At 38.4% G+C, this 26,852-nt stretch overlaps 1 protein-coding gene across 8 annotated transcripts in view; it reads right to left on the reverse strand.

Annotated features, from left to right (window-relative positions):
* The window catches only part of LOC5567991 (piezo-type mechanosensitive ion channel component), a 122,587-nt gene that overhangs the window by 40,262 nt on the left and 55,473 nt on the right, over positions 1-26,852 (reverse strand). For 4 of the 8 annotated variants that reach the window (XM_021847847.1, XM_021847846.1, XM_021847848.1 and 1 more), the window contains exons 4-21: positions 22,893-22,988; positions 22,274-22,790; positions 21,928-22,216; positions 21,337-21,492; positions 19,781-19,909; positions 19,387-19,480; positions 18,878-19,002; positions 4,613-4,810; positions 4,150-4,554; positions 3,942-4,090; positions 3,737-3,880; positions 2,176-3,681; positions 1,777-2,115; positions 1,554-1,714; positions 967-1,142; positions 755-904; positions 502-684; positions 125-443 (exon numbers count right to left, since the gene is read on the reverse strand). In XM_021847847.1, the coding sequence (XP_021703539.1) occupies positions 125-443; positions 502-684; positions 755-904; positions 967-1,142; positions 1,554-1,714; positions 1,777-2,115; positions 2,176-3,681; positions 3,737-3,880; positions 3,942-4,090; positions 4,150-4,554; positions 4,613-4,810; positions 18,878-19,002; positions 19,387-19,480; positions 19,781-19,909; positions 21,337-21,492; positions 21,928-22,216; positions 22,274-22,790; positions 22,893-22,988 (5,136 nt within the window). The other 4 variants (XM_021847850.1, XM_021847851.1, XM_021847852.1 and 1 more) reach the window with 4 other exon arrangements.

Here is a 26,852-nt window from a genome sequence, read left to right on the forward strand (position 1 = left end):
GTCGCAATGAATTATTTACACAGGAGTTGACTGTTGACTCATAAACAGTAACGGAAGTAGATATTTACAAGAGAAAGCAGCGATGATTAGAAGCGAAACAGAGTATAAATGTGATTATAGTTACACTCATGATGGGAAACAGGTGAACGGGAGGTGGCCGAACGGATCGATTCGCGTAGAGCCGCTTCCCCAACAGGACCCCAGATACTACGGGTTCGCGAACGCCTCCGACCTGCTCCGGCATGGGTCGCATCGTCATAACGAGTGGTATCGTCGTCCACGAAAAGTGATACCAGAAAACTGGATCGGCGTCGACTGGGATCAACGGTTAGTTCTTCTGGAGCTACAGAAGTTCCCATACTGGACTGTCGACGATGGTGGTGGCGATTGAAGGATCGCGGCGAACGTGGCGAACGAGGCGAAGGTGCTTGATCAGGTGTGTCCTAAAAGAGATTATTCTTAGTCTTTGTTAGTAGTATGGTAACAGCAAAGGATAATTACTTCAGCTGGAGTTAAGTTATTGGAAAGGCGACGTTGTCTTGGACTAACAGTTAGTTCATTGGGGTTAGGCCAAGATACGGCATTCAAACTGGATTGTCTACGGTGCTGTCGGGTTTGCATAGCAGTTTTACTTGGAGGCATCAAAGTGTTGTTAACTGGGGCAGATGGTGGTGGTTGTTCCTTCTATTGAGCATAGATAAATTAGTGCAATTTTGTCTAGTGCAGAGGAAATGCATCTTGATAAGACAACTACCTCACAAGGTGGTGGTGAAAATACCGGAAAAGTATCATCCGGACTGCAAACTCTAGCTAGCATATCATTAGGTGATTCAAAAGACATTCGCTGTGGATCTAGATATGCTTCCAGTGAAACAGTCATCAAAGCAGAACAAGGTGACGGTGCCTAAAATTGTAAACCATACTCAAATGTTCACAACACGTGCTTGGCTTTAAAAAGCTACAAACCTGAGTGTGATAGGACCCTCGCCCTACGTTCAAACCTCCATTATCGGAAGGAATTTCTGAAATGCCTTCCCCTTCGATAATCATCGAACCACCGGCGAGTTCGTCCTCAATTGGTGTGTGATATCCTGCATATGACGACAAACTATGAGTGCGAGCCACACGCTGATCGTCTTGTTCTGCCCAAAACCAATTAACGCAAGAAATGGAAAAACAGAAGAAAGATCTCGCTTGTTAGTGGAGAGAGTGCACTTTAACTACGCTGTTTCTACTCTACGGTGAGCGGTTACACTACCATTTTGTGCATTATCTCGGTCGCCACTACACAAGTATTGGATCTACTACACAGCTGAAGCTAAGGAAAGCCCAAACAGAAGAATTGCGTCCATACTTACAAATCTCGGCATTCGATAACGCGTTCTTCACACTCACAAAACCATACATCGAACCAAAAATCAAAACTCGATCTGCTCTTTTTCCCGATAATACTTGACGCGAAACGATCGCACGCGATCAACAGAACAGAATTTAACACACACCAACGGAGATTTAACTGAAGACGATATTGAAGTCTCATGGAGGAAAATTACCTTTTGCGTGCGTCGTTGGCTCATGCACCGGCTCCAGAATCTTCTGCTGAGTGGCCTTGATACGATCCATCTTCATTTTTATCTTTTGCAGAATTTGGCTTTCGCGTTCGGCTTCCAGCTTCACGTCCTTGATACGAAGTTCTTCGATTAACTCAGCGCCTCTGTAGAATAGATAAAAATAGGTGAATCTAACGGATTTAAGTTTCAATCGGACGAATCTTACCTCGACGCCAAAATGGTGCTGGCCTTCGTCTCATTGATAATGTGACAGAAATAATGGCTCGAGAAGATACGACGTTGCAGCAACAAAAAGGCAAAGCACACTCCATCCCAAAACAACCCGGAGTCATCGTAAGGTACGTTGCAAGTGGCTACATTAGCGTCCGGATCGATGGGATCAGGTGTAGGTTCGTTATCTTGTGAGGACAAACACGAGATCCCCAGCAGCTGCACCAGCCAACAGTTGTTGCTCGTCAGTTGGCTTAGGTACAGACATCCTACCATTTGCAGCAAGGTTTTTGTGGTGATAACAAACACATTGTAACCGATTAGCATGTTCCAGCTGTAAATGATAGACATTAATATCGAAATCTAGCGAAATGCAATTTCGAAGGAAACTTACGTTCGCAGAATAGCTTTGATTGGCCTCAGGTAGAAATCCGTTCCTTGCCAGAGGAACGTGAATGATCCAATCAGATATCCGATCGAGAACAGTGTCACCCGACTTGTTCCCGTCAGAAACACAATGGCCAAAGTGAACCAGAAAAATACCAAGAATGCGCCACGTTTCAGCACATCCAGCCAGTTTCGCACCTTGGCGATGAAATCCGGAGTTGGGTTGATGAACGGAACCGTTCCCAGTTTATCAATGTCCTCCAGTACTGATTGATTGCTGCCTCCACCAAAATCATCCGGGCAGGATGAATACCTTGTCTCAATCCGGAACACTAGGGTCTGTCGGCAGAGGAACATCAACAGAAGGAAATCAGCTACTACCTTACCAGCTTGAGCACGGAAAACGGCCGAATTCTCCGGCAACATCGCCCATATCCGGAAGCGATCCAGGAATGGTATATCCCAAGGGTAATCAACGCATAAAATCGGTGGTAATCCGATGAAAATGACATACTGCAAGGGTATCAGCACAACGGTAAACCACGTCAGTACCCGCCAAACCCGTCGTAAACTATCCCGATTCATGTGGAACATTATGCATGTCCATATGGCATAGAAGCAGGAGAACACATCCATTCGAGACGCAATCACAACTACCAAAGACACCAAAGAGATTTCCACCCCAAACTTGTAGAATCCATAGTTGAACAAGAATTTGATCATGCGTGGAATGTCCTTATCTGCATCATGACGTGTTACATTTGGGAACATCATATGTGGAGTTCTCGGAGATTGCCCCAACCGTATACGACGAATGGTTTGCCTCAACACAACCACCGCATGGATCGTCACCACAATGATGTAGATCAGGTACGGCCTCACCAAATCTGCCAAACTGCTAATTTCCGATGTCTTCTGAAACCCGAACCACTTTGCGTTGTTCATTTCCCAGTGAGTCTGGTTCAGATCTATGTTGGGACACTCGCTGACGTAGTTCGCTTCGTTGATGTAGTCCACTTGGTAGATCATAGTCGTGATCAGCAGAATCGACGAGATCAGCGACATGATCCTGGTGATCAACACCAGCGAGTTGGTATGCGATTTTACCGCAAACACTGTCATGATCACGTACATCAAGTGGAGAAACGAGATCGTCTCTACGCTGAGGGAAAACGCCACAATCAAAATGATCTTCAGCAGATGGATCTCGAAGAACAACCAAACGATTTCCGCCAACTTTGAAATACGATTGATGAGTTTTTGAGCAACGCCTTTGATTTCCTGTTTGGAAAGCTTGCGGAAGCGGAGATCGTCCAGTATTTCCGAAGCAACGTCTCCACCTAGTTCTTCTTCGTCTTCTTTGAGTGGCTGCTTGCCGTCATCGTCACGGGCACCCACTTCGGGATCTCTTTCGATCGGTGGCGCATCGGTTGTACTGCTGAGCTTTTTCCGCCGGGAGAAGGTACCGTAGGCGGAACTCGTTTCGGACACCACGGGGATGTCGTTGTCTTGTCTGTAGGATTGGGATTGAAGTTTTGAAGAAAGAGAAAAATGTAATTGATACTTACACAATAGGAATTTCCGAGATTTCCAGAAACTTCCTGTGGCAATAGTGGAGTTGAATCACGGTGATGATGACGATCATGGTTGGGTTAACCAGATGAAGGAAGAGCTGTTTGGTCTCATATGTTTCTAAACCGATATCTTTTTGTCTGAAGTGAAAAAATGTTATCATTAACAAGAACTTGTTGATATGAAATGAAAGCTACTTACAAAGTATCCGAAATATGAAGATACTCGGTCCAATAGAGTGGGAATTTGTCGAACTGGTAAGTGTAGACTAAAACAAGGATGGACATGGAGTAGACGATCACCGTCAACCAGAATGCGTACATCATCTTGCGCCAGACTTTGAAGGAGAACTGCAACAACATATAAGAAAATACATCCAGTGAAGTGAACCACCATGTTCCCAACCTACTTGGAATGTTAGAACAAAGATCAAAAACAGCGCCATATACACTATCCTAAAACCGGTCATCCGATGGCCCGTCATGCCGGATAGGAACAACGTGATCGCCACCACCCAGATCCAGAACTTGATCAGGAACGAGTTGATCAGCGTTCCGGCTCGCGTTATAAAAGCCGAGGATTTCTTCTCCAGTGGTCGACCGGCACCGACCGTCGTGGCCGCCCCGACCGTGACTTGCAGCGGTGCAGCCATATCGGCAATGGTGGATGTTCGCCGCTCGTTTTGCCGTTCCTGGATCATCTGACGCAACGAGATCCAGAACATGGTGGTGAACAGGGATTTGATCAGCAGTGGCGAGCACGGATACTCCGGGTACTTGATGAAACCAATCTGAGCCAGATTGATACCGGTAATCTAGAATGTTGTTCAGGGGGTTAGCTACCAGTCTAGGGAGGCAAATTTAGTAGCTTACATTGACGGTGGACGGCAGCTCGTCGTCGGTGAGTTTCATTCCGTACAGATACTGCGCTAGCAGTAGCAGCTCCGCGTAGATGACTAGGAATGGACTGGAGTTAAGCATATTCTTGCGCTGATTCGGCATGATCCAGATCAGGTTGGCCCAGATCAACAGCACAAACGTTAACCAACTGTGAAACATGATGCTCCACGTCTGCGGGAGGGCAATGCCAAGCGTTAGAGTTAATCATTTAGTTAGAGTAAGAAATGCGACAAACGTAATTTAGGTGAAACAGATATTTGACTGAAAAGAGGGATCCAAAAAAGTGCAAGGAAAAGTTGTTAACTAAGGACATTTCATATTTCTAGAGTCCATTAAATTTCTGGGAAAAATTCTAGTGGTAGGGTGCCGGTACCAATGGTTGTAATTTACCAGTAGATTGGACTATGGAATAAAATGTTTTTTTTTTTATATAAAAACGACATGCGCTATTTTTGGTGGATAGATTGCCTCTAGTTAAGTCGATTTCGGCTTTTTATTTTGTCAAAAAGTCATATAAATAATTCAGTCTTCGCAAAAAAAAATTGCTCCCTTGCACCAGTATTTGCCGTCATGTTCCAGTAGTGGATCATTTGATCGAGGCTGTTTTTTAAATAATTATAAAAAATGAAGAAATGTCCCAGAAATGAAATTTGTGCTTCATTCGAAAGATTTTAGTTGCTGCTACGAGGAACAAATGTTAAACCTATGTAAAAATAAACTATTTATATTAAATTCCTTATAGCATTCCCAAACGTCTACTACTGGAGCACTAGCGCAACTACTGGAACACGTGTACCAAGCGGCTCAAGCGAGGTTATGCTCAATAAATAATTTTATCACTCTATTTTTCCTATATAGTAGAGATTAAAATCTTTCTGTTGAAGCCAAAAGATTTCCGTTAAGGCTTCCCGTTACTAAGTTATGATTTTATATTGCTTAGGTAATCCACGAATGGCACCGGCACCCTACTTATCTATAAAGGAATTCCTAATTGAATGCTTGAAAAATTCCCAAAACATACTGTAGAAAGTCCTAGAATAATAAGAGATCCAGATTGAATTAGCTTAGCTTAGCTTAGCTTAGCTTAGACTGACTACACATATCAATGGTTGCTATTCCGTGATTGACCGAAGGCAGTGAAAATGCACAAAGAATCAACTAGAAGTTCGGCTGGGATTGGCCATAATCTTCTTCAGTGTGCATAATTCAGTGCCTCTATTTATACAAGGTCAATAACGGCGCCGGCCACGTCCTTGCAGTCAGGTGGGATTGGGGGAAGGAATGTTAGTGTGTAACCTTTGCTATTTGGAGACCGTGTTTGCCTCTGCATCTCCACAAAGGTTACTGGGAGGGATGTTTGTTAATGGGAAGGATCGTTGGGTCACAGGATTCACTTTGATAAGCGATTAGACCATGATAAATAATTATTGGTGAGATATAAACATGCTTAAATGCAAATACAATATTTTCATTTGATATGAACAATATCTATGTAGAGAAAAAATTTGCCGACACTTGACGTGACGAACCTTTCAAAGTTTGTTGAATAAAGTGAACCTTTCGCAAGTCTACACTCGTAGTGTCGAACCATTCAAAGTTTTTTTTAATTACAAAAATAAAGGTAAAAGGAAAAAAAGTGTTTTGAAAAAATAAATTAGACATAGATAATTTATGAATCAGAGTTTATGTCGACACTCACAGTGACGAACCTTTCAAAGTTTGTTGACAAATCATATTTACGTCTCATCGTTGTAACGATTAAAGCTGCAGTCATACATATTTTATAAATTAGAAATACTAGCATGAAACGAGCTCACCAATTGATCCGTCATCCTCAGCAACAACCACTTTCAGCTTCACTCGTTTGCTCGGCTATATAAAAGCACTCAGAGAAAATAGGCGCGCGACCCGAGAGGGAAAACGACTGACGACTGCTCAGGCTTTCTTGACGCACTGCCCAGGAGCAAGCGTCAACGTCGAAAGATCAAAAAGAACTATTCGAACGCGGCACTTTTTCACTTTACTCGACCGACGCGCGACATGTTTGATCCTGCCCTCATCGCCAGCCCCCGCAGGAGCAAGCGTCAAGGTCGAAGGATCAAACACAACTCGGCACGGTCAAAGGATCACACACTACTAAATAATTCCGCGAATCACGCCACTTTTCTCCCCCCCCCCCCCCCCCCCAATGCACTGCGCGCGAAACACGATTAATCCTGCTTGGCCGCTTCACCCGCCCCCGCAGGAGCAAGCGGCACGGTCAAAGGATCACACACTACTAAATAATTCCGCGAATCACGCCACTTTTCTCCCCCCCCCCCCCACTGCACTGCGCGCGAATCACGATTAATCCTGCTTGACCGCTTCACCCGCCCCCGCAGGAGCAAGCGGCACGGTCAAAGGATCACACACTACTAAATAATCCCGTGAATCACGCCACTCTTCTCCCCCCACTGCACTGCGCGCGAAACACGATTAATCCTGCTTGACCGCTTCACCCGCCCCCGCAGGAGCAAGCGGCACGGTCAAAGGATCACACACTACTCAATAAGAGATCCAGATTGAATTTTTGAAAAAGTTCTATCCCCGGAGAAACTTTTGCAGGGTCCTATGGAGGAATTTCCGAGGAAATCTCTGGTAGTATTCCTAAAGAAATATCAAATATGCTTTTTGATACGCAGTCTTTATTTTTTCAACGACATTATTCTAATGAAGACTGCGTAGACAAAAAGCATATTTCATTAAAATATACAATCGATTCTCTACCAGCCTATTCCTGGAACAATTTTTAGAGGAAACCATGAAGATTTTTTGTTTGAGCAATCCTTGGAGAAATTCCTGAAGAAATATCTACAGGAATCCCTGTAGAGATTTTCCAAGAGAAATCCCTGGATGAATCTCTGGAGAAACTCCTGTAGGAATCACTGGAGTGAATCTAGGTTTTTTTTTGTATCATTTTAAACATTACATTCATTATTTCTTATATCTAAGTGTTCTGTGTTATTAGACAAATCTATCATCCTAATTTGGTAAAACAAATCTAAGATTTTATTAACATTTTGTTAACAACATATTACATTTCATTTGCCGTAGCAGTTCAGATTTTTTACAGGTGAGTTAATTTCACCTGCTTATAAGAGAAAACAAACGTTTTGAATATACTTAACCTAACTTAACCTAAACATATAACGCATTAATCGTGGCAATGGAAGATTGTAACGATTTTTGCCTGAAATTATTGATTATTTTATTTGACATTTGTTCCAATGCTTCAACATTGGATATTCTATGTAACTCATTAGTACTATACCAGGGAGGAAGCCTCAGAATCATTTTCAAAATTTTATTTTGAATTCTCTGCAGAGCTTTCTTCCTGGTACTACAACAGCTAGTCCATATTGGTACAGCATACAACATGGCAGGCCTGAAAATTTGTTTGAATATCAAAAGCTTGTTCTTAAGACAAAGTTTTGATTTTCTATTAATAAGTGGATAGAGACATTTTACATATTTGTTACATTTGGCTTGAATGCCCTCAATGTGATTTTTGAAAGTTCAATTCTTATCTAGCATGAGCCCTAGATACTTAACTTCATCTGACCAATTTATTGGAACCCCTCTCATCGTGACAACATGTCTACTTGAAGGTTTCAAATAAAGAGCTTTTGGTTTATGTGGGAATATTATTAGTTGAGTTTTGGAAGCATTAGGAGAAATCTTCCATTTTTGCAAGTATGAAGAAAACATGTCCAAACTTTTTTGCAATCGATTACAGATGACACGCAGGCTTCGTCCTTTGGCGGAGAGGCCTGTGTCATCCGCAAACAAAGATTTTTGACATCCCTGAGGTAACTCAGGTAAGTCAGATGTGAAAATATTGTATAATATTGGTCCCAAAATGCTGCCTTGGGGAACACCAGCTCTTACAGGAAGGCTTTCAGATCTGGAGTTCTGATAATTAACCTGAAGTGTACGATTTGACAGATAACTTTGAATTATTCTAACAATGTATGTTGGAAAATTAAAGTTTTTCAATTTAACAATCAAACCTTCATGCCAAACACTGTCGAATGCTTTTTCTATGTCTAGAAGAGCAAGACCAGTAGAGTAGCCTTCAGTTTTGTTAAAACGGATCAAATTTGTTACACGTAAAAGTTGATGAGTGGTCGAATGTCCATGGCGGAATCCGAACTGTTCATTGGAAAAAAAATGAATTTTCGTTGATGTGGGCCATCATTCTGTTCAAAATAACCTTTTCAAAAAGTTTACTGATGGAGGAAAGCAAACTGATTGGACGATAGCTAGAAGCTTCTGCAGGATTTTTGTCTGGTTTTAAAATTGGAACAACCTTAGCATTTTTCCATTTGTCAGGAAAATATGCTAATTGAAAACATTTGTTAAATATATCAACTAAAAATGATATGCTTCTTTCTGTAAGTTTCTTGATGAGGATGTGGAAAATTCCATCATCGCCAGGAGCTTTCATATTTTTGATATTTTTAATAATAGTTCTCACTTCTTCCAAATCAGTCTCCCAGGCATTTTCGAAAACGTTCTCTTGATTGAGAATATTTTCGAAGTCCTGAGTAACTTGATTTTCAATTGGACTAGTAAGTCCTAAATTAAAATTGTGCGCACTTTCAAACTGCATAGCAAGTTTTTGAGCTTTTTCGCAATTAGTTAGTAATAATTTGTTTTCCTCTTTCAATGCCGGTATTGGCTTCTGAGGTTTTTTCAAGATTTTATATAATTTCTAAAAGGGCTTAGAGCCAGGGCCCAATTGAGAAATTTTATTTTCAAAATTTTTGTTTCTTAAATTTGCAAAACGTTTCTTGATTTCTTTCTGCAAATCCTGCCATATAATTTTCATAGCAGGATCGCGAGTGCGTTGAAATTGCCTTCTCCTCACGTTTTTAAGACGGATCAAGAGTTTAAGATCATCGTCTATAATCACGGATTCAATCTAAGTTAATTACTGAAGGACTCCTGGAGGCATCTCTGGAATCCCTGGAGAATCCCTGGAGGTATCCCAGAACAAAAATCAATTTGTTGATTTTGCTGGTGGAATTCGTAGAGATACCCCTGGAAAAACCTCTGTAGAGATTTTTCTGGAGAAATCCCTAGAATAATGCTTGGAGTAATCTATGGAGAAATTTTTGAAGGAATCCAAGGAGAAATCTTTAGAGGAATCCATAAAGCGATTTGCCATATGGAATTTATGTAGAGATATTACTGGAGGTAATTTGGTAATTTTCCTAATGTAATCCCTGGAGAAATTCTTAGGATAATTTCTGCTGAAATTACTGCAGGAATTTATGGGAGAATATCTCGAGGAAATTCAAGAGTAGCTCTTGGAGTAATCCCCGGAGGATTTTAGGAGAACGAATCCCTGGGAGAAGTTCCAAGGGAATTTCTGGAGAAAGATGTGTAGAAATCCTTGAAGTAAGTCATGTAACGATTTTCTTGGTGGTAGCTCTGGGGGAATTTCTGAAGGAATCCCTTGAGGAATTCGTGTAGAACACCTGGAGGAATTCCAAGGAATTCCTGGTAGAATCCCTAGAGCGATCCATGGAGGAATCTCTGAAGAAATCCCCGGAATAATTCCTGGACAAATCTCGAGTTGACTACTTGGGGATATCTTTGTATGTGTGAAGGAATCCTCGGAAGAAATTCGGGAGAAATCACTAGAGAAGTATGTTGAGTAACCCTTGAAGATATTATCCTAGTTAAACTCCTGGAGAAAGCTTTCAAGATATTTCTGCAAGAATCCTTCTAGAGATTTTCCTGGAGCATTCCTTGGAAAAGTATCTGGAAGATTTTCTAGTATATCTCCAAAATACCATAAGACATCGCTTGGAAAATCTCTAGATAAATCACCGGAGCATTCCTGGAAGAATTTATGAAACAAATCCTGGAGTAATCCTTGAAGAAATTCCTGGAGGAATCCCAGTAAAGATAATCTATGAAGGAATCACTGGAGATATTCCTGCAAGAACTCCTTGCGAAATCTCTAAAAAAAAATGCCTGTCAAATTTTGTTTAGTCTCAGATAGAAGCTTCCATCTTCTTCTATACGATGCCACTAAGTTTGCTATGTGTTCCAAGGGAAATATGAGACATTAGAGTGGTTCAAAAAATCGTTTTTGCCTCCACACCGCTTATTCGATTCTACACGCAGAGAAAACAATTGTAAAATTAAATGGTCGGCGTTAAGTCAGAGTGGACCAAGTGACATTTTTCATATTTTGAGAAAAACGGGCTCAAAGTCTAACGCTTTGTATTTTTTTTTTATCTCAGTAAAATTTTGGTTCAATATTTCTACCCATCCTTGTGTTACTTTCAAACAATATAATGTGAAGTGATAAACATGAAAAATCACAATCCGAAACTCTGATAGAACGATTTTTTGATGGACTATGTGCACTTGGTCCACTGTGACTGAACAATTTCAAGAAGAAGAACAATCATTTAATGCTTGCGTGGTCAAACTGGGTGCATATCTACAAGATGAACATATTATCAAGACCCTTCGACATCAGTATCGTAAATTCTTCAATAATCCATATCGTCAATCTCAAAATCAGTGGCATTACGATACCTTGGAAATTAAGGTTTTGAAGGGTCAGGGCGTTGAAGACCAGAAATATTCAAATATGCGTTCAGTCAGAGTGGACCAAGTGAAAATCTTGAGTACCGACCAAAATATACTGGTCCAATATGCGGGTTCTAGGACCGTCCATACATACACCATAGAACTACCATAAACTTCTATCGAATTCTGAAATCGACTCAAAAAATGCAATAATCAATCAGTTTGTTGCTTTTTAACACTTGGTCCACTCTGTCTGCACAGAAATTGTTGCAATTTCTGATCACCTACTCAAATACGGTAAATGGCCAGATATCAAAATAAGATCCATCAAATTATGACATGTTTATGAGTTTCTATTGATGGATGGGAAGAAGAATCATTCCATGTCGAAAAATCTGGAAAATAACTTGAAATGTCTTGCATTTTCTAGACTTTCTCAGCGCATCGATTGTTTTCGTTGTTATGGTAAAAATTACTTGGTCCACTCTGACTGCATACTTTTATTGATTTTTATAGATCATCCAGAGTAAATTTGTTACATATCTCTCCCAGTTTGCAACATTCATCAAATCGGATCAAAGTGAAATGGAGATAACGTTATTTTGCATCTCATGGCAGAATAATCCAATTTTTCCAAGTTTTGTACTTGGTCCACTCTGACTTAACGCCGACCAAATATATTCTGTATCATTACAACAATATATCTGTATTATTTGCCGGCTTATAATTGCCTTTCACTGTTTCACTCATCATTTGGTTTAAAAATATTTATTGTTGAATTTGACAGCTGGGTTCATTGTGGTGCAACAAAATTAATTTTTGATTCAACCTTTTTTTCTTTTGAAACAACAATTTTTTGCATTAAATTAAAACCCATCGTTTTTAAAACAAATAACAATGTTTTTTTATATGATAATGCTTTTGTTTGAAATAAGAACTCATTTTTGTTGGACTAAGTTCCCTGAAACCTCTTTTTTTCATTTTATGAACTAAATTACGATAATCACATTTAAAAGCCCACTTTATTTTCATTTCTCTTTAGTATATGAAACTTGCTCCATAATCCGTTTTAATTGAATGATAAGCTTTATCCGCTCCGCGACAAAGTAAGGATGAAATCATCAGCTCGTGTAGGGGTTGACTGCAATAATTGAAAATACTTTAGTGTAAACAAAAATTTAGAAAGGATGGCCGAAACTAACCATAAATAGCTTAGATTATAGTTTATGGATCCCTAAACATCAATTTCCTTCACGTCTTGCACTTTGGTCTAATTCAACGCACTAGTAATATCCACATTCTCGCCGATTTCAATCAAAACCAAAATGACGGGCCAGTTTTTATGTTATACGCATGATTAATTGAATCGACAATGAAAGAAATTAAAACAAATAAAACTTACATTTGATATAAGGTTTTTCTTTTATTGTTTCAACAAATTTCTTGTTAGGACTGCTTCAACAATATTTGTGTTTCGTTCTGATAAAAATCATTGTTGTTTCAAAGCGCTTTTCTAAATACAACAAATTGAAAAGGTTTTTTTGAAAGCAACACTAATATTTATTATTTTGAATAGCTGTTAATTCTCTGCGTGTAGATCAAATCCTAAATGTCCTCCCAAAATTTGAGCTCATTCGGACGAAAACTGAGACTGCACAAGCTCTTCAAAGTGTGTATGCGAATTACTATGAGAAAAGCAAGCAATTCATTCAACTGATCATAATGTTTGCCCATGTTTTCTTGGGAATTAGAGCTACATTGATACTGTGAGATACATTCATAAGCTACAACTTTGTTGAAGACCGTTTTCAAATCGGACGTCTGAATAATTAGTTATTGATTTACATTCAGTCACAAATTCTTCAACAGTGCTCATTCAACTTCTGAACAGGCAACATTGCTGCATCTGGCACGAAAGATAGCACGCACGAACCATGGCTACTATGTTCTACTGCATAAATCCAGTGATGCCTGCAGAACAGCCCAATTATTATAGCCAAAGTTTTACAACGCATACATAAGTTAATAACTAATTACGGAGTTGTCCGAATTAATCCGTATAGGCCTGAGTGAAAGCAAAAATACTAAAACCCTCACCGCTCAGCGAATTCTTAACGGATTCAAATGATTTTTTGTCAGTTTACTGGCCCACATATCTAATTTCTAGAAGTGACCAAAGAAACTCGGAAATATACCTGTGGCCGGAGTTATTTTGGTGGGTCACTGGGTCAAGTCGGGTAAAAAAGGGCTATTTTTTGGGACATGCCAAATTATCTTTATTTATTTGTAATGACAATCATTTAAATTTGCATAAATCATTAAGATCCGATATTCAACATTATAATAATTAGCTAGCTGGCGTTCGAGGGGGCCACCGATTTGAGAAAACCATCCATTCGATTTAGTTTTAGCATATACTAGCAATCAGTGACATAAAATTAGAATTCGAACGATGGCTGCCCATGGCGGCCTGGTTTCAGTAAGAATTGTTCCTATGAGCATATTTCAATTGAATTGAGAATATTTGTAAGCATTATGAATATTTGGAAAATACATTGTACATTTTCAAAGATACGATACATATATTTCGAAGTATTTTGAAGATACACTATAAAGTTTATCAGAATAGTTGAATATGCCTGAAAAATGTGATTATGAAGTTATAGTTGTTTGGAATGCATTGACAACTGTTTGTTTAATATATTTATTGGTTTTTAAACTTCTGTCTGCGCGAAAAAAAAAGTTACGTTGTCTGTGTTTCGAGGTCATTTTGACCCCAAATTCAAATCGCAGTAACATCGCGAAATACAAATGGATTTTCGATTCTTCTTAGATAGCCAATTTAAATGATGCGGGGACGGACCTGGTGTAGGGGTTAGAACACACGCCTCTCACGCCGAGGACCTGGGATCGAATCCCATCGCCGAGATAGTCACTAAAATTTTCAGTAGTGATGACTTCCTTCGGAAGGGAAGTAAAGCCGTTGGTCCCGAGATGAACTAGCCCAGGGCTAAACATCTCGTTAATAAAGATAGAAAAAAAAAAAATTAAATGAGTTTTTCTAAGAAATATAATAAAATTCAAAATGGGGATCGTTCATCGCGGGGAGGGGTTATTGTGAAAAAGGTTTAAAACAGCGATTTTTTTAAACTTTGGACGCTTATATCTCAGAAGGAGTTCTATATAAAATTATACTTTCTTCGGTGAAGTTTTGTACCATGGATAGGGCTACTATGTTACGCATTGGTTAGCTGGGAATTTCACCGCATTATGGCGCTAGCTAAAAAAACATGGTTTTCTAATTCCCCTAAGCGACTATCATGTTCTGTAATTAGATCTTACGATGGTTCTAAATACTGATGATTTGAAATATTGATGTCTTTGGCAAAAATGCTCATTAGTCTAAATGCTATACACTACATGTTTGCTTAGTTCAACATTCTACAACTAGGAGGAGCTAGTGAGCTATAAATATATGTAGCTATATATTAAATTGAAATAAATTAAGCAAATGAAGGTTAGGTCATTTGCTTTCAGTGAAATTAGATTATTTGTTTATTCACAACTAGTGGTCCCGGCAAACTTCGTCTTGCCATCAAGTAGGCTGTTGAAAAGCGCCATGTGACGTCTCATACAAAAAGACAGTTATATTCACACTCGTTTTTTCGACTTTCCCGGTGTATATTTTGAGTTTTTTAAACACACAAACACGTCGGAACACTTCATGAACCTAACTGTGGAAGAATCAGGTAAATCCTTTGACTCGTTCTCAAGTTATTTCGTGACATACAAACACCATTCCATTTTTATTTATATAGAAGATAGAAGATAACATAGTTCATATGCTTGAACTGCTATCAGGTATCAGAAGTCCGGCTCCAGAAGCACGTTCCCCGCCATTTGGGAGATTTGTGTCATCGCCATATTTGAGCCCATTTCATCATCTACCCGATGGGAGAGGAAAGGGAAGGGAAAGATGGGAGGAAATAGGAGTGGGATCCCTTGAAGAAGGAAAATCGCATAAGCGAATTAAGAGCATGTAACTCCATACCACAATGGGTTCGAACAGCGCCCTAAAAAGGGCACTGCAAAACGCATGAGCGTAAAGAGAGCCTATAGCTCATTACCACAGCGGGTTAAGAATACCAGAAAGTCCTACATAGTTCATATGCTTGAACTGCTAACATTCACCCGACAAAATTACGCTATGTTGCTTCTATTTCTGGCAGCAGTTTTGAAGGAGTCAAACAATTTGTTTTTTTTTTTTAATTTTCTTCATTGATAGACGTTGACCTGGCCATTTGATGCTGCTTTTTATTTTCTTTTTAAGATAGTACAGGAGGTTGCTTAATTCTTTTATAATCTATTAGGAAATGTCAATTGAACCAACACGTTTAAAAACGGGCAGGTTTTCGATGATTCTACTTGATTTTTATAGCTTTTCTATTCATATTTCTTTAAAAACTGTTATCTTTACCTGCACACTTAATTTAAAATGCCGAATCTCGGCTAATTTTAACCGAGATTCGCACAGCCGAGTAGTCGGCAAACAAGTTTCCTGGGTTCTTTGCTAAGCAATCGAATAATTTGTTAGCTGAGTGTGTGGAAGTTGTCTAGAAACTATGCATAAGTCGTTATATTGAAAGGCTCAAACAGATTCCTCTTTTATAGTCTTATCATAGCATATAAAACATTGCATCGAAGAAAACTGGAAAAATTAAAGTTTGTTGAAATTTTTAAACCTACTCAACCTAAATTTCTGAATGTCACCCAGCTCATGATCGGCTCCTTGCTCGAAAGTAGTGGATTATGATTGCTTTAGTTATTTTTATACCAATCAAACTTATTTAATTGATTGATTGTATGATCAGCAGCGAAGTTGAAAATAAAGGTGTAAAAAATCGACTTAATTATCGCATGTATTTGAACCGGTGTACCTCGGCCATTCGCAAATTAGATGCAACAACTTTTGGTAGCAGATGGTATAGTAGAGTCTAGGCTTTTACATAAAACTGATTTCAAACCGAATACGGTTGAATAACTTAACTTAACTTAAGTTCGTGGGGCCCAGATAGCCGTAGCGGAAAACGCGCAGCTATTCAGCATGACCATGCTGAGGGTCGTGGTTCGAATCCCACTGGTCGAGGATCTTTTCGTAAAGGAAATTTTCTCGATTCCCAGGGCATAGAATATCTTCGTACCTGCCACACGGTATACAAATGCAAAAATGGTCAATCGGCAAAGAAAGCTCTTAAAGCCTGTCCACGATAAATTTCGGACACTGATGGCGGGTGTACCACAGAAAGTTCGAGAATTTTACAGAAAGAAGGATTAACATCCTTGTCAACTGTTTATTTTGTAGATATAACTCTTTTATTCTGAAATAAACAATTGTTTTTGTTGAATTATGAGTAACTTTTTTATGCTGCCATTATTTGGGTGTCCGAAATTTAACGTGGACAGGCTTTAGTTAATAACTGTGGAAGTGCTCATAAGAACACTAATCTGAAAAGCAGGCTCTGTCCCAGTTGGGACGTAACGTCAGAAAGAAGAAGAACTTAAGTTCGTCCTAGTAAAATATTGTAAATATTACTGAAAGGCTGAAAATCAAGTTTTTCAGTTTAAACAAAATTGACCTTCATAAAACGCAATGAAATAATGAAAATAATCAAATAAGGTAGTTGGTATCACAGTTGTTCTCAATACAGAGAAATTCATCTCTATAATTCATTTAACTAAAAATAGGTTTTTGAACTTTTGTCGCGAAATTTTCATTTCTGGCCCACAGTGCATGATTTCATTGAATACGATTCATACAAAATGTATCTCTTCTTGGCCACACAGGGACGTTCGATAATGCAAATCATATCTGTATGACAATCAATTTTCAAGATGTGAAAAACTACAATCGTACTGAACCAAGACATAGAAGTTTTCATAAGGTTTTCTGAGAAAATCTGGTCGTTACAAGGGATAATTCACTATGGACCGATGCATGAGTTCACTAATTTGACGTTTGAGCGGTGCCAAATTCACTCGTTGTCATGGTCACATAAATATCACGGCACCGCTCAAACTTCAAATAGTGAATTCGTGCATCGGTCCATTCTAATATTCTATTCACTTGAAAAAGTATCACTGTACGTGCTGACATGCATAAAGAATGCTGATACTTTTACAGCTATGTCAGTGCAAAACCAACTGATTTTCTTTGACTCGAAATCGTGAGATGAATTAGCAACAAACATCAACGACGCGTACACATTTCAATGACGGCCTACTTCGCCTTAAATTCGGGATTACGGAAAGTATTACTGTTCGTCAGGGCTATTATATGACAATTGAATATGGCTCATATCATTCTTTCCCGTGAAAGAAGCCATTGGACATTGTTTTTCCTGGCGACTTTTCTGAATTACTATCGATTAATAATATTTGCTTATGCTATGTTTCACATGGTAGTGTGCTATACTGCCCCGAATAGCAAGTCAGTCGCATCTGCATTTTCGTCAAAATTGAGTTGAGTTCAGTTTTCAACATATCTTCCAATGCGCATTCAGCTGCACTAATGAGCGAATATCATTTGTTCGGAAAAATTTGGAAGAAAAACAGCAAGTCAAATTGTCCCATAATCAAAAGTAATCGCATATCAGTCTCACAACAGTTTTCCGCATCGTGTAACACAAAAAGAATCCTGTTTTGATCATTTTCATATTTTTCTCGGAAATATATCGTAGTGAAAAGCAAATTGTGAAAGTTTCATTATGATTTGAACATTTTCCAATCCTGTGGATTTTTTTTTATCATTTTATTATATTTGTATAGAAAACGAGTTTAGAAACTTCAAAGCCCATTTTCTCAATGCCTACTTTTTACAGATGGGACTGACTTGCGATTCAGGGCAGTATAAGCATTTGAATTTTTCCAAAATGTTGACATTTAACAGCACTGCTGTTCGTATTAAAGTACGCATTTTTTCATGATTTTCTCTAAGAATTTCTTCTGGAATTAAAATAGTTTCCTTCAGATATTATTCCGACGATTTTTTCAGAAGTTCAGAAGTTCATTTTGTAATAATTTCACAGCAACTTTCCCAAAAATTTTGTTCAAGATACCTTCTACAACTCAACCTGTATTTTTTCAAAGAATAAGCCCAGAAATTACTCTAGAAATTCCACCTGGAGTCCCTCCAAATATAATCCAAGACATTTGACAAGTATTCTAAGAATACATTCCGGAAAACCTTGTGGAATAGTTGTGTGAGTCGCTGCAGATTTCTCTAGAGCAAGCAGAAATACGAAAAAAATAAATTAAGAACACTTTGGCCAAAAAAAAAATAAACACTTTAGAGACAATCCAATAAAAATATTTTTTTTAGAGATTATCATTAAAACAGTAACCAAGTATCTAAAAAAGCACCAATAATAAAAAAGATAAAAGTTTGTCGCATTTCTTAATACAGTCGAAGCTCATTATAACAACAACTTTTATAGTGACAAAAGCTCTCTATATCGACATTTTCCGGTCCCTTAGAAAATATATTAATGTTATAACTGTTCTCTATAGCGACTTTTCTCTATTACGACGGTCCCTTGTGATGTCGTTATGACAAGCTTCGACTGTAACTCAATTTATTATTATATTTACCATCATGATGACATTCGTGAAGATGTAGCTGTTTTTGTAGATAAAGTTGGCCACATTCCCCGTGGCCAGCATGATCTGCTCGAAGAAGCTGGTCGTATCTTCCTCTTCTGAAATGGTTTTACGGCCTTCGGTTAGATTTGAGGCAAATGGGCAGGCGTATGATATGCATTTTTGGATATATACAAACGCATAAAAAGGATTTTTCGTGCCAATCGGTGGTGATGTGTTGGAACAGGCATTCAAAGGGGTGTAAGTTTCAGGAACGGATGGTGGTCACGCATGGTTTGAAGTTATTATCGTTGTGTCAATATAACACAAAGTGTTGTGAATATGCATATGTACACAAGTTAAAGGTGGAACAAATGAGTAGGTGTGGTTGGAACACGTGGACCACAACCAAACGGGAAAAAAATAGAAAAAGTAAATTATAACGATTATATACACCTGTTGCTTTCTAGCAACCAAAAACGTAAACAAGCCAAGAAAATAAAACAAACTCTCAAACTTACCGATAGTGTGCATGGCTATACTATCATTTGGGATGGTATTTTGCGCGTCAGACGTGGAAGCATCTCGTACTCTTCGCGTTCCTCCGCGCATCAGCTAGAAAAACGAGGGAAACGATATACGATTACAATCTCAATATTTTAGTGATCCAACGCGGGGAGATATCTGAATCGAAGACCTTTACCGGATAGGCAGTTATTGAAACATTTTCAATCGCACTGCTGATGTAAAGGTATTCAATTCACATGATATCAGTATCTGAGAGGGGTTTTATACAGATTCATATCACAGGAAATAACAGATAGTAACACACACTTACACTCATAGCAAGAAAACGGCGTATAGAGATAGCTTAGTACACTAAAAAGCACAAATCTTAGAACAAGAAATACGTACAGGTGTCCTTTCGTCCGGAACGTCGGACGTGGCGGAAGGTGAATACGGAACGGCGAGCTGTAGAACGCGACCCCTCGGTTTGGTTGCTGATGGCTGATGATAGTAGAACCGTCTCGCCGGTGATACGTTCTAAATTGCATAATTATGATTCCGATTTAAAGCGTGCACCATCGTCGTATAGTCATTTAGCAAGAAGCGATTCAAATTTTGGATGGATGAATGAAATGGTAGGTCGGTTGATGATTTCGTTAGAATGTGAATGGAATGATTTGGGTGCCGTGAAAAAATCAACGAATTTTGCGTATGCGTAGTTTAAAGGAAATCAAACGTACCCAAACGATGTAGGTTAAAATAATAAATTTTAACGATAATCACATAGACATAAAAGAAAAAAAGAAAGAGAAACGAAAACTCGGTGTGAATTAACGGAAAAGTAATAAAAATTTAAAGTCGCTCAGGACAAGACAGTTGCTGGTTTAGTAATGGTGAGCTGTTAGAAATTGTTGCAAATCCGGATCGAACTACAGGATCTATTGTCACGATGATTACTAGTTAGATTAGTAGGTAGCTGCGAATGCTGAATGTGTAGACTTTTTGGAAGGGTTTTTCATGTGATCATTTTTGCGGTGGTACTGAATACATTTGAATATGTTTCAAGGTGTTCAATTGAAAAAACATTACCTACGCTACATTATTTAAACTGGACCTAAAGTGATCTAAATACACTACAAGAATTCAGGGAACGTTGGTAAAGTCCTCCGAATTTGATGGAGGGAGGTGAAATTCTCTGTATTATACATAGGCAAATAAGCTACATATGGGGACGTTACAAATTTGCCAAATCATGTTAAGTCAGTTATGGTTGGTTCCTGATTCATGTATACTATTATTCATAAAATAAGACAAAATATAGCAACTATGGCAAAGATAGTTCTAAACGTGGAAGTGTTCAATATGACAATATTTTGATAAATCTAAGTAAAGTTTCAATTCATTGAACACCTTGAACTATTCCATCGAAATACTTTCTTCCTCAATAGGCCAAACAATACAACAATGTCTATTTTTTTTCCTCCGACATATTTTCTCCGAACGAGAATGAATCCCGCTCGCCAATTGAGTCTTCGTGTCACGTCAATCAACCGGAACAGACACCGTCAAAATTGCGTCCCTACCTTTTTTGTTGTTTCTAGGTAGCCTAAGCGGGATGCTACCGAGCTGCTAGTGCTGCCCCACTACTGGAACCACTCCGAAAAAGGTCGTTAGAACAACAAGCGCATGGAAAAATCAATGTTAGTGAGGTGCCTAAATAATGTGCAATTTATTCATAGCACTACAGGTGTACTTGCTTTCGAAGGTTACAGGCAGTGAATTGAGAAATGCAAAACTACTTAAGGGCACTCCGTGCGACACTCGAAAACTAAACTACTTTGGGTCAACTAGATACTATAGACGAGAGTGAGGAGAAATGGAAAGCCAAATCGAAAGAAGCTAAATCTTATTAGAGCAAAAGAAAATTTAAGGCGTAATGAAAAACCCAGGACATGGAGGCTTACTTTTACTTTGCGTGCGGCTCCCCGCCACCGGTCACTAGTGAGCGTCTTGCGGAGAATGTTTTTGCGCTGCATGCGGAACGAAATCTGACGCTGGAGCCGTACTCCACTTTCAAGCTGGTAGAAAAGCTCCTGGCGCTTGATTTCCTTGTCCGTCATCTTGGTCCCGGATCGAACGCAAGCATTCAAAATAGCACACGCACGCGGCAACAGCAGTTTTGGGGGGTTTTGGGGCAGGCGCGGATTTGTGAGTGCGTGTTATTTGATGGTAGCCAATTTTTCAAGGGGTGAAGTTATTTCCGGTTTTTGAGAGGGTTGAGTGAAGTTTTGCGGTTTGGTTATAGTTTTGAAGAAAAAAGCGCATTTTTGTGTGAGAAGAAAACATTAGTTTGAAACGTTAGCAGCTGGATGTTAGAAACGCATTCACTCTAAGTATGATGGTTAGTTACAACTCTCTAAAATTAGAATCAACTAGCGCATATAAAAGGGGGGATTAATGCATTACGACTCTAAACTGCGTATCGGAGATTAGTCTTGTCTTGTTAAGCTGAATCCAAATCGATTAATACCTTTTCCCTTGTGGTTGATACTCACTCTTGGTCTCATAAGTAGCGATGAGGTGATTGATATACAATAGTAACACAGCATCAGAACAACCGGATTGAGGTAGTAATCGGAGCCTAGATCGCTGTTGAAGTACACGTACCGGATGTCGGTCAAATTGTCACAGCTGGAGGACATGATTGGCGTCAGTGCGAAGATGCGAGCGATCGTTTCGTTCGCCGGTAGCAGTTCCTGGGGCCACGGATTTTGGTACGCCAGGAAGCCAGTGATGTGAAGTATTAAAAACACTAATGTTACCCTTAAAACTACGCCAAATGCTCTGTGGAAATAGAACAGAATTAGATACCCATCAAGCATACGGGTATGTCATTAATACCTATCCAGTTCCTTATAACAAGCCCACCAAGTGGCGGATCCTAAAAATATTACAAAATATATCCCACTGGGAACGGAGGGTTGCAGGACAGCCGCCAAGCAGAGCATTGCCACGCTGAGCAGCACTCCAAGTTTGGTAAGAAACGCGAGCTTCTCCCTGCTGACTGGGTTTGGATCACATCTCAGTGTTGCCACTTCCGGTGCTTCCAACGAACTCGGAGTGGTGGGATCTTGTTGATCCGCTTCCGTGTTTCCATTGGCAAGCGTCCTCAATATCACATATACTATTATCGCCGTGAGACTCATGATGATCTCCGGGGAAATCCAGTAGACGACTACCGCCGCATTAAGATCCTGGAACTTCACCAGCCCTATGTGGCGTAGCAGAATCTCCAGAAATTGGCACGACTCTATCAGCTGATCGCCTAGCGCAATCAGCACAATTTGAAACGCTATCTGGCCCACTAACAGCAATATGCTGAGGGTTATATATAGCTTAAAATAGAGACCCGTGGAACCTGTGAACGAAGGATTGTATGATGATTTGGTTGTTGGTCAATGTTGTCAAAACTAGTCTTTCTTTTTTTTTTTGCTTTTCAATATTCAAATTGACTACCCACCTTTTATACTTCTTGGCGTAGCTACCGGCACAAATGGTAAACCGAACAGGAAGAGCAAGTACGGCAGCGACAGTCCTACCGGTCTCATCAGGCAACCTAGACGAAGAAAGGTTGCAATGTAAAGCATTAGTATGAAACATCTCATGGGAAACACGCTTCGAATCAAATCTCGGAAACAACTCGACCACCACCGCATGCGTTAACATGCAAGTTGTCGGCACGAGAGCCCTTCATCATTGCAATGATTTGCATAGAAAATGCATTCAAACTTGCAGGCTTGCTTAGGAATCGAATAAAACTTTTTTAATTTCCCCTGACTGTTGTGTAAGTGTAATGCACGTGTCCACCCCTGCGCCCATTAAAGATCGTGATTTACTGATCGCTATTCTATTTTGAAGCATTTTCATTACTCACGTCATGAATCGCGCGAGCGGAATATGTGATTGATTATCGATAACAGCTAATGCGCGAATATGCTTGCCGGTCAATCCCACTCCCACACAAACGTGACGCGACACAAACTCAGTAACGGAACGCTGGCAAAAGCCATTTCATTCATAAAGTTTTCGGAAGGAACCTGAATAAACGAACACAAAGCAGATTGAGGGTGGACAGGTCAATTTAGGGTGTCTGTACCAGTGATAATGGTAGTAATAACGGTTTGAGGAAAAACATAACGCGGTGGATCACCTTTTCGTGGTTCGTTATGGGGTAAAGATTCAACAAAGAATCCTAGTACAAATTGCTCCTAACGATAAGAACCGACTGTTTTAGTAATCAAAGGGACACTTATTAGTCCTCGAGTTTGATGTAAGGACCAGGATTCGCAAATAGATAACCAATAGTCCGCTTTTTCGCCGTTTTTGGTAGAGCTTTTAGCTAATATAAAGCATGTCAGCTGTATAATTGCAGTAATAGCACCATATTGACATTCAGAGCGAATTAAAGTGCTATTTGATTACTTGAGTTCTGATGCTTTGACAATATCGGTGTCATTTCTTGACTTTATCAAGGGATCCTGATAAATGGGCGCGCTATTGGAGAGTGTGCGCAGATTCTTCGAAAGGGTATAAATAGAGCGGTTCCATTTGAATTCGAATGTCGGTTTACTTCTGTATTTTTTGATTTGGCTGAAATTTGGCATATGCTTTCTTTATACCCAAAAATGCCTATTTGCATCATCGGTTCGCCATTTTTACCCTAGCGTTACTTTTGAGAAGGGCCTAAGAAAAAAAGCCTTAACAATTTTCCAAAAATTAAAACTCAGAAACTATTTGTCTGATCTGTTTGGTGTCTTCCGCAAAGTTTTAGGTTATTGTTGGAACTATCTGGAAAAAATATACACAGTAAAAAAAATGTATTTTTTTTTTATTTCGAAAATAAAGCTTAAAAATCCATTTTCACAAAAATCGTTCTCTTGATTTTTTTTATTTTTTTATATGTTAAAGTAGACAAAAAATGGAGTCTTTTGCACAGTGGGTCAAGATGGAGAAATCATGGACAAAAAAGTTATGATTTTTTGAAAAAAGGTGAATTTTTGAAAATGGTCATAATAAACTTTTTAAATATTTTTCAACTCGATTTTATGAAACTACGCAAAATTTACAACAAAAAAGGTATACAGAAAAATCAGGCTAACTTTTAACGTTTTAAAGATACAGCGATTTCAATACAAAATTATGATATAATTTTCAATTTTCGGTCATTATAATATAACTTAGAAACGGTTTGTCCGATCAGTTTGGTGTCTTCCGCAAAGTTTTAGGTTATTGTTGGGACTTTCTGGAAAAAAATATACACTGTAAAAAAAATGTTGTAATTTTTTATATATCAAAAATGTTGAAGTAGACAAAAAATGAAGTCTTTTGCACAGTGGGTCAAGATGGAGAAATCATGGACAAAAAAGTTATGATTTAAAAAAAAAAGGTGAATTTGTTGAAAATGGTCATAATAAACTTTTCAAATGTTTCGGTAGCAATTAGCAAAATTTTCTCATATACCTTTTTTGTTGAACATTTTGCGTACTTTCATAAAATCGGGTCGAAAAGCATTCAAAAAGTTTATTTAGACCATATTGGAAAATCAACCTTTTTTTTTTAAAATCATAACTTTTTTGTCCATGATTTCTCCATCTTAACCCACTGTGCAAAAGACTTCATTTTTTGTCTACTTTAACATATAAAAAAATAAAAAAAATCAGGAATACGATTTTTGAGAAAATTGATTTTTAAGCTTTATTTTCGATATATAAAAAATTACAACATTTTTTTTACAGTGTATATTTTTTTCCAGATAGTCCCAACAATAACCTAAAACTTTGCGGAAAACTCCAAACTGATCGGACAAACCGTTTCTTAGTTATATTATAATGCCCGAAAATTGAAAATTATATCATAATTTTGTATTAAAATCGCTGTATCTTAAAAACGGTAAAAGTTAGCCTGATTATTCTGTATACCTTTTTTGTTGTAAATTTTGCGTACTTTCATAAAATCGAGTTGAAAAATATTTAAAAAGTTTATTATAACCATTTTTAAAAATTCACCTTTTTTCAAAAAATCATAACTTTTTTGTCCATGATTTCTCCATCTTGACCAACTGTGCAAAAGACTTCATTTTTTGTCTACTTTAACATATCAAAAAATAAAAAAATCAAAAATACGATTTTTGAGAAAATTGATTTTTAAGCTTTATTTTCGAAATATAAAAAATTACAACATTTTTTTTACAGTGTATATTTTTTTCCAGATAGTCCCAACAATAACCTAAAACTTTGCGGAAGGCACCAAACTGATCGGACAAATCGTTTCTAAGTTATATTTTTTTGAAAATTATTAAGGATTTTTTTTCTTAGGCCCTTCTCAAAAGTAAGGCTAGAGTCAAAATGGCGAGCCGATAATGCAAAAAGGCATTTTTGGGCATAAAGAAAGCATGTGCAAAATTTCATTCAAATCAAAAAATATAAAAATGAAATTTGGGAAAAAAGTCGTCATTTTCTGTGGAACCGCTCAATAGCAAACAACATACAATAATGAAAAAAACTTAAAATAGGCTAAAAATCGCATTGCTGGCTCAGCCACCCTAGATGGAAGCGCGAAAGTTTACTGCCAGAAGAATGGATATCCGTTTTTCAATCGTTACTTTTGGTCGCTGCCCTCTGTGAACCGTTTGACCAGAACGCTAATAGGTGCGGGTTGTGAAGTCACGTGACGCTATCGTCCGGATTCGAACGAAGGATATGATTTGGCATATTTGGTGTCGAAAAGAGGTGAAAACGGAACCAGAACATTTGGTAAATGTTAATTCTCTTTCTTCCTTCAAGAAGGTGGAAAGTAGAATATCCCGAGTATAATGATTTAACATAATTATTGAAAAATTAGGTTAATAATTGACATTAGATTTTAGATGAGGCAGAGCGTACAAATCAGCTAAGTATTCTTTGATTTTTTTGCCAGTTGGTAAGTAAAGAGCTCATTTTAATTCAATTTTAACGAACTTCAATATATAATTTTGCTATTATAAATTTTTGAAAGAAAACCTAATGCTTGTAACGTTTTAAAATCTGCTTAGCACTTTCGGAACGAAGCAGTACAACTGTGCTGCACATGTTTTTTAAACGGCTCATTCATGACTGGATTGACATATATTTTCTCTCCGTTTTCAATTCTCCCTAGTCAATGAGTTACATTAACACTTCATGAAAACTACAATTTATCCACCCCACGAGAATAATTTTATCATAAAGGTTAAAACACGTCCATTTCGAAAGGGCTAGGGGTGACCAAAAATTATTTTCATAATAATTTCAAACGCTTTTCTACTTGTGAATGCAAGCTAAAAAGTAAAGTGAGAAAGACCCGGTATGAGGGAAAACATTTTTTTTACTAGAAGTGAACTAAATGCCAGTGATTTTTTATTTCATTTACGCAAAATAACTAGTGTGTTAGGCTTTCCAGTATA

The sequence above is a fragment of the Aedes aegypti genome, chromosome 2 (genome assembly GCF_002204515.2).
Source record: "Aedes aegypti strain LVP_AGWG chromosome 2, AaegL5.0 Primary Assembly, whole genome shotgun sequence".
NCBI lineage: Eukaryota > Metazoa > Arthropoda > Insecta > Diptera > Culicidae > Aedes > Aedes aegypti.